General features: G+C 45.8%; 1 protein-coding gene across 1 annotated transcript; it reads right to left on the reverse strand.

Moving 5' to 3' along the window:
- Positions 1-1,060: 1,060 nt before the first annotated feature.
- Positions 1,061-4,489, reverse strand: LOC136496327 (BTB/POZ and TAZ domain-containing protein 1-like). The gene is made up of 4 exons (XM_066491975.1): positions 4,097-4,489; positions 3,838-3,980; positions 3,110-3,751; positions 1,061-1,526 (listed from the first exon to the last, which is right to left on the reverse strand). The coding sequence occupies exons 1-4, from the start codon at positions 4,196-4,198 to the stop codon at positions 1,355-1,357; spliced, it is 1,059 nt and encodes a 352-aa protein (XP_066348072.1). The 5' UTR covers positions 4,199-4,489; the 3' UTR covers positions 1,061-1,354.
- Positions 4,490-7,727: the final 3,238 nt, after the last annotated feature.

The raw sequence follows: 7,727 nt of genomic DNA on the forward strand, positions 1-7,727 counted from the left end.
GAAAGGAAAGGGAAGCGCTGTCGGATCGTTGGCTCGAAAATTATACGGTGAACGGGAAGTGGATTGGGGTACTCTGTGTCACTTCCTTATTGTTCCTAAATGTTCGTCGTCCTGATTTACGTGTTGATAATTTTAATTTAATTTATAAAAAATATGTATAATATTCTATCTTTAAATAAATTTATTGAAAAACTAAATTTAAATATATATCCAATGATACTAATTATATATTATAAATATTAATATTTTTAATATATATTTAGTCAAAGTTATTTCTCGAGAAGTGAAGACGACTGATATTTAGGGATGGAGGGAGTACGTAGTTAGGTTGGTCAATAGCGACTCATTACAATAGATACCAGAGCCTCTACTAGCAAATAAACACTAAAAGGAGTCCATAAAAAATTCAAAAAAAAATTAATCTAGGAATCATACTTATGAGTTATAGAGTATGATTTAGGGGAAAACAATCTAAAATTGGTTTCATCATTTTTTGAACTAGATTTTTTTAGGATCAAACAAGATTTAGTGTTTTTAATTGCCTAAATTTTTTAGACAAAAAATAGTTGGATAATTTTTTTTTGAAAAAGTACAGTCCATTTTTTACCTTTAAACTATCAAGAAGTCCTATTTATCTCCCTCGCAGCTGATCTGGCACCACATAGTCGCCTTCCATTACTGCCTAGCGTGAAAACAAATGGTTTTAAAATATTTAGGGATGGTAAAGATCCAGCTTTATAAATGATAGGTGAAAATCGAAGGATCGCAAAAGTCGATAGCGAAAATGATTTTTTTTTCTAGTGGATGGCTGAGCCTCGTTAACAATCTTCCCAACTTAGAAAGGAGTTCGTCTTAGCAGGCCCTATTAAAGAGCCTGTTCACATCATATTAGGCCTCTGGCCCTCTTACCGCACAGCAGTCCTCTCTCGACTCTAGCCCACCATCCCTTCCCTTGGGCCTTGGCACACCCTTCTGTCCTCGCAAGGGCGGCAGTCGGCAATGCCTCAATGAGCAAAGTGGGCCTCCTTTTCAGAAAGAGAAAACGTTTACCAAAATGCTATTTGTTACTCCAAAAAAATGATAGAATTTGTACTACTACAATTTATTAAACGAACATATTATACACAAGTCCAAGTTGAGTGCATAATATACAGGGACTACAACAGCACTATTTTCTCCTTATATCTCTCTAAAAATAAACACTAAATCTATCCGGTATAGATCGACTCCTCCTACATTTTGTCTCAGACAGACCCCATCTATTTATGTGAGATTGCATTTTGCCGCAGTCCAACAGCGAAAAATAATTGCAGAAGGATTACAGGCAAAACCAAGCATCCCGCCTCTGTTCATCTCAGTTTCGCGCCCATTTGCTGCTGGTGCTGTACTTCGCCCATGACATGGCCACGACCTCCGGCACCTGCCTGTCGGCCAAGCCGGCCATCGCTCTAGCCCTCGTCACCTTCTTCACCAGGAGCCGCCATGTCTTGTCCGCTTTCTCAGCCTGCATCTTCGCCGTGAAATGGCTGCGCAAAATTGAAAAAACCAAGTCAGAATCTGAGTGAAGAAAACCAAGTCAATCTTGGGGGTTTTTAAATCCAGACGCTGAAATTTAGGGATGTGGATGTCACATGAGAGTGTCGCATCGAGTGTTTAAATAGTAATAATAAAATAAATTACACAAGTCCTCAGTAATCAGCGAAATAAATTTATTAAGCCTAATTAATCCGTCATTAGCACATATTTAATGTAGCACCACGTTTTCAAATCGTGGGCTGATTAGGCTTAAAAAATTTGTCTCCTAAATTAGTCTCAATCTATGCATTTAGTTTCGTAATTAGTCTATATTTAATACTTCATGCATATGTCAAATATTCGATGTAATAGAAGCTAAAATTTAGGAGTGCGAAATAAACAAAGCGAGTCCTCAATTCAGAATTCATGTACTCCTGCTAGACTGCTAGTAGTATATGCATGGGTCGGTCAGATCTTTTTGGTGGTGATTTTCAGAGGCAGTGCCATGCCGCCCGTTCGTGTCATTGTCACGGAAATGATTGAAAGCTAACCCAGTACGAGCGAACGATTCCTATTCGCCGAGAGGGCATCTCGCCAACCAGATTCTTGGCTGGCGATCGCAATGGCTTCGGTGCCGGCCTACGGTGCCGGCGTATGGCACGAGGTGCGATGGTCGAGGGTTCAAACAGCTAAACCTAGGTATACAAACTCTAGATTCTATAGTTTATTAGACATTAGCAAACTAATGAAAAAAGAGATATAGAACTGGACAGATGGTCTAAAAAGACAACATCGATATTTATGTCCTTGTTTCTTTTTCCTACGGCCCTCGGATAGAGAAGAGGCGATAAGTCACGCTGCACATAGCATACTCTGATCATGAGTACGCGACGTGCGCCTTACACACGCGGAGCTGGTGAGCCACGTCGTCGCGAAGAGCTAGACTACTTGAGACACGGACACGGCGCACGAGGACAGCGACCAGACAGGGCTCCACGACGATGACATCTTGATTCTTGTTTTCTTATGAATTGCGATCACCGATCAGTTGTTTAGGTCTAAGGTATTTTTTTTCTTTTTATTTTTAATCTAAATTAATTATTTCTATAGTATTCCAGACTTCTAATACTTTGTACCCATATAGTCATATTTTTCTTCTAATTTAGGTGTTAAAATTTTAGAATGTTACATAAGAAACATTTATCATATGTGAGAAAAAAAACGAATATATTATTTTTTAATATACATTTTTTTCGATAATTATCATACATCTACAAATATATTGCTTAATCTATATTGTTCCTCGATAATTATCAGACATGTTAAATTAAAAATATGTTATTAAATTTGCTTTCGTTTTACCAGCAAAATTAGCGTCTGTATATTATAAGATTTTATACGTGATCGAGAGGTCTTTTCGACGAGCTTAAAATGCTAGCACCGGCACTGAATGGCTTCGTACGATCGCCGGACTATTTTGTTTGGACGCTCGTGGAGCTGTGAATGAAAAGAAAATCTGATATTTCCCGATCGTGCTGTCGGAGTCGAAGAGATAGATCGATTCACCATTTTACTACTGCGTAAAACATCTCACCTGCAGAGCGGCACGCGGCACGGCTGGTCCGGCTCCGGCCGGTCGCAGACGGAGGCGTGGAGGCGGAAGAGCTGCAGCATGCGCTTGCACCGCGCGCAGCCGCCCGGCGCCACCTTGCGCACGCACGTCGCGAAGTGCCGCATCAGCAGCCGCAGGCCCTGGCACGTGGCATCGCCGTCGCCGTCCCCCGCGCACGTGCCAGCAGGGCCTGCGGACGGGGACGGCACGTCGGCGGCGGCGGCGAAGATGCGGTCGAGGGAGCCCATGGCGTTGCCGAGCTGCCGGTACGCCTCCTGCGACGCCCGCGCCCGCGCCCACCGCGCCCGCCGGGTGTCCGCGTCCTCCAGCAGCTGCAGGAGCTCCAGCTCCAGCGCCGGGTCGTGGCGCCGCGCGAAGCGCCACCCGTCGGACGCCTCGACGGCGGCGAAGTCCTTGTCGGCCAGGCGCGCGCACCGCGTGTACAGCCGCGGTGCGTAGCAGAGCCTCGCCAGCTTGAGCATGTCCACGGCGCGGTCCGCGGTGAGCCGCGCCGACACGGCGGCCTCGGCGGCGCGCTTCAGCCACCCGACGCGGTACGCGTGCGCCAGCGCCAGCAGCTGCGGCCCGTGCGCGGCCACCAACTGCTCCATTCCAGGCGCCACCCTGCGAGCGCGCATTGCGACGGCCGCGTCAGACTTTGATTTCCCTCTCTCGCTAGTGGAGAACCGAGATTCGTTCGTTGACGTTACCTGGAGGAGTAGAGGAGGTGGAGGAAGGCGAGGACGGCGTCGGAGGGCACGCCGAGGACGGCGACGGTGCAGTCGGCGGCGGCGCCCCACCCGCGGCAGCGCGCCCTGTCGATCATCCTCTCCAGCACTGGCGACGCCGAGCCCTGGGATTATCCCAAACCACAAATAAAAGACCGCGATCAGCAACCACACCACACGGCGATCGAGTTGACCAGAACTAAACCGAGGCAGAAGAAGGGGGGAAGATGAAGTGCCTTACAAGAACGTAGGAGTGCGCCGCGATGGTCTGGCCGTCCGACGTGACGATCCGCACGTCGCCCGCCGACGCCCGGAGCGCGTCGAGATCCGCGTACAGCGCCATGGATTTCCCTTCTGGCTTCTCCTGATGCCTCCGAATCTCCCCCTCCACCGAATTACCTGGGAATGTGATCTAAACTAACCTAACGAACTGGTGCAAGAATGGATCTCCCGGCGTTGTTGGAACAGAAGGGGATTTGCGGGAACCGGGAATGGAGCAGCTCAAAGCTCAGCGACAACTATATAGATGAAGCGCGGGGGGAGATATCTGCAGAAGATACAGCTATACGGCAGACGATTTGGGGAGCAGCCTGCCCGTGTGGAGACGCGTCGGTGACCATTCCCGCCGCTCCCGGGACTAGGATCCGAGTCAGCAGGCCGACGGCGGGTAAGGCCGCGGCTGGGCCCGCCGGCAGAGGCCTCGAGGGAGTGGACGGGGACGACACGTCAGCGCAAGCGCAGGCCACTAGTTCGGCGACGGAGATTTGATTCGGAGTTGTTGGCTCTTTTGGCTCGGGTGTTGCTGACTCGGCAACGCGCGTTAATTAATCGCGTGCACTGGATGCATATCCGGACGAGGAGTAGCAGTGTAGTACAACCATGAACTAGGCCTCGTTTAGATTGCGAAAAAATTTCAACCTGATAAATAGTAGCACTTTCGTCTTATTTGACAAATATTGTCCAATCGTGGACCAACTAGGCTCAAAAGATTCATCTCGTGATTTCGAACTAAACTGTGCAATTAGTTATTTTTTTTACCTACATTTAATACTCCATGCAAGCGGCTAAAAATTGATGTGATGGAGAGAGAGTGAAAAAACTTGGAATTTGGATGGCATCTAAACAAGGCCCTAATTTCATTTCATACTCCCTTCAAAAAAAAAATCATTTCTTACTCACCTTAGTTTGTCGAGCCTGTTCGGCTGTTTCACTTCCAGTTCTTTCAGCTTACTGTCTCTCGTACAATACTATTGAATTAGCCAAAATCAGCTGGAAACAAGGCATGTTTGGCACGGTTCTAAACACTCAACTATACGCTAGACAAACAAGGCATGTTTGGCACGGTTCTAAACACTCAACTATACGCTAGACAAAACCGGTGAAGCAAAATGCAGTAGCTTCATCGGCTCCTAATTTAATTTAAAAGAGATAAAAGGATTCCTTCCTATAGTTCATAAAAGAACCAGAGTTATCTGATAAAAGCTCTACCAAACAAAACCTAAGTGTCATCATATTTATCATATAATATAGTTTAATAATAATCTATAACAATTCACTTTGGTCCGTTCGAAATGTGCATCCTAAAAACACATTTAGATTGGTGATCCTTTCTCTTTCAGAGACCATGTACTATTAATCGTGTGGATCGCAACTGATGGGTGAAGTTTCGCCTACTCCATCCGTTCCTTTTTATCTATCATTCTCATTTTTAAAAAAGTCAAACATATTTAACTTTCGCACTTTTTAAAAAGTCAAACATATTTAACTTTCTCACTTTTTAAAAATCAAACATATTTAACTTTGACCAAAATATATAAGAAAATATTGATTTTTATGGTACATAATTAATATCATTAGGTAGATCACTGAATTTATTTTTCTAATAAACTTATTTAAAGATATAAATGTTGTTAATATTTTGTACAAACATAGCTAAAATTAACAAAGTTTGGTCAGCACGTTTCTCACGATGACCAAGGGGGCTGTTTGGAAGCTTGTCAGGCGTCGTTGGCGTCTGGGTGGAGAAATTTTTGTTCTGAGACGGTCTGGGTGGAGAATTAAAGATCGGTAATGCTCTTCTCCAGACACCGCGTTTCCTGGTGCACGTCATTGGCTACTGCTCGTCGCGTGCTCTGACCGCGACGCTCACTCCCGTCCGCGCCCATGATGCTGCACCCCGCACTGAAGCTCACTCGCGCCGGCGACGACGCCCAATCCCCTTCGCTTTTCTCTAGCGCAGGGGCACCGCACCCGCCCGCCCTGGCCTTATCTAGAGTGGAGGTCGCTCGCTGCAACCACTGAGCCCGCTAACCCGCTGCACCCTCCCTCACTCCACGCCGGCGTCAATCTATGCACCAACAATCAATTCGTCCTATTAGCAAGGTGACATTACTAAAAACGCATGTTATATGTGTTCAGATATTATAGAGGTAGATTACAAGTGTTTTATATCGATGTTACAAAAATAGATTGGGATGTTGCACATGTTAAAATGGCTATACATGTATATTTCAAGTGTAAGTTTCAAATATTTCATCTATTTCAGATGTATGTTGCAAGTATTTTATTTGGATGTTGCAAAAGTAGATCTGGATATTACATATATATATATATGCAAATGTTTTAGTTGTTTTCATATTTATGTTGTAAGTGTTTCATCTGGATGTTTGCATATGTTCACAATGGCTACACACGCGTTTTCAAGTTTTCTTTGATGCTTTTTAAGTGTTTATGTTATAACTTACAAGTGTTTCAGTTATTTTCAAGCTTATGTTGCAGTGTTCCTGGTAGGTGGAGTAGTCCTGGTTGGTGGAAAGCTGTATTACTTGAAAAATACCTCGATCATCAATAAGGCAACGCTAGTAGCATGATACAGTGCAGATCAGCCTTTTAATATTTGTGCCATCTTTCCTGTACACACCTACATGATAAAATAGGACATTCTTTTGAATTGGTCCCCTTTTATGTAGGCTTTTCACTTCTCAAGCTTCGTTGCTACATAGAAGACAATGAAATTGTAATTTTGGAGCTGGAATGGCAAAACTTTAGTCCTGCACTTTTAGCCTTTTTTTTTGTCATGGAGATCCAAATAGGTGGATTAAAAGTAAACAAATGGGGAGAACTAAAGTTTAGTCCATTTGCTCCTCAAGGGGCCCTAATCTGGGGTAAAAGTGCCTTGGAGGGTGCAGTGGATACCTAATACCCCCAACCCACCCACCCCAAACCGCCCCCGCTCCTATTCGCATCTCAGGATCGCAGCGTGCCGCCCCACGCCTCCTGTTCGCCTGCGCACCGCGGCCACCGCCCCGCGCTTCCTACTCGCAGTGCGCCCAAGCAGCGCTCGCCCACACGGAGCTCGCCCTCCCAGCACCGTGCGCCACGGTAGCAAGAGGTCCCTACGCTACTTCGCACCGCGCCCCGGAGATCCCTGCGCTCCTCCACACCGCGCCCTAGAGATCCCTGCGGTGGCGGCGGATCTCGCACGGCGGCGGCAAGTCGGACCCGAGCTCGAGCGAGGCTCCTCTTCTTCCTCAACTGCGTCCCCTCCTCTTCTCCTCTTTGTAGGCAAATTGGTCATTGTAGGGTGAAACACTAAAGTTTAGCACATGGATCCAAACACCCCATTTCATTTCATACTCCCTTCAAAAAAAAAATCATTTCTTACTCACCTTAGTTTGTCGAGCCTGTTCGGCTGTTTCACTTCCAGTTCTTTCAGCTTACTGTCTCTCGTACAATACTATTGAATTAGCCAAAATCAGCTGGAAACAAGGCATGTTTGGCACGGTTCTAAACACTCAACTATACGCTAGACAAACAAGGCATGTTTGGCACGGTTCTAAACACTCAACTATACGCTAGACAAAACCGGTGAA

Source organism: Miscanthus floridulus, chromosome 12, assembly GCF_019320115.1.
Source record: "Miscanthus floridulus cultivar M001 chromosome 12, ASM1932011v1, whole genome shotgun sequence".
Classification (NCBI taxonomy): domain Eukaryota; kingdom Viridiplantae; phylum Streptophyta; class Magnoliopsida; order Poales; family Poaceae; genus Miscanthus; species Miscanthus floridulus.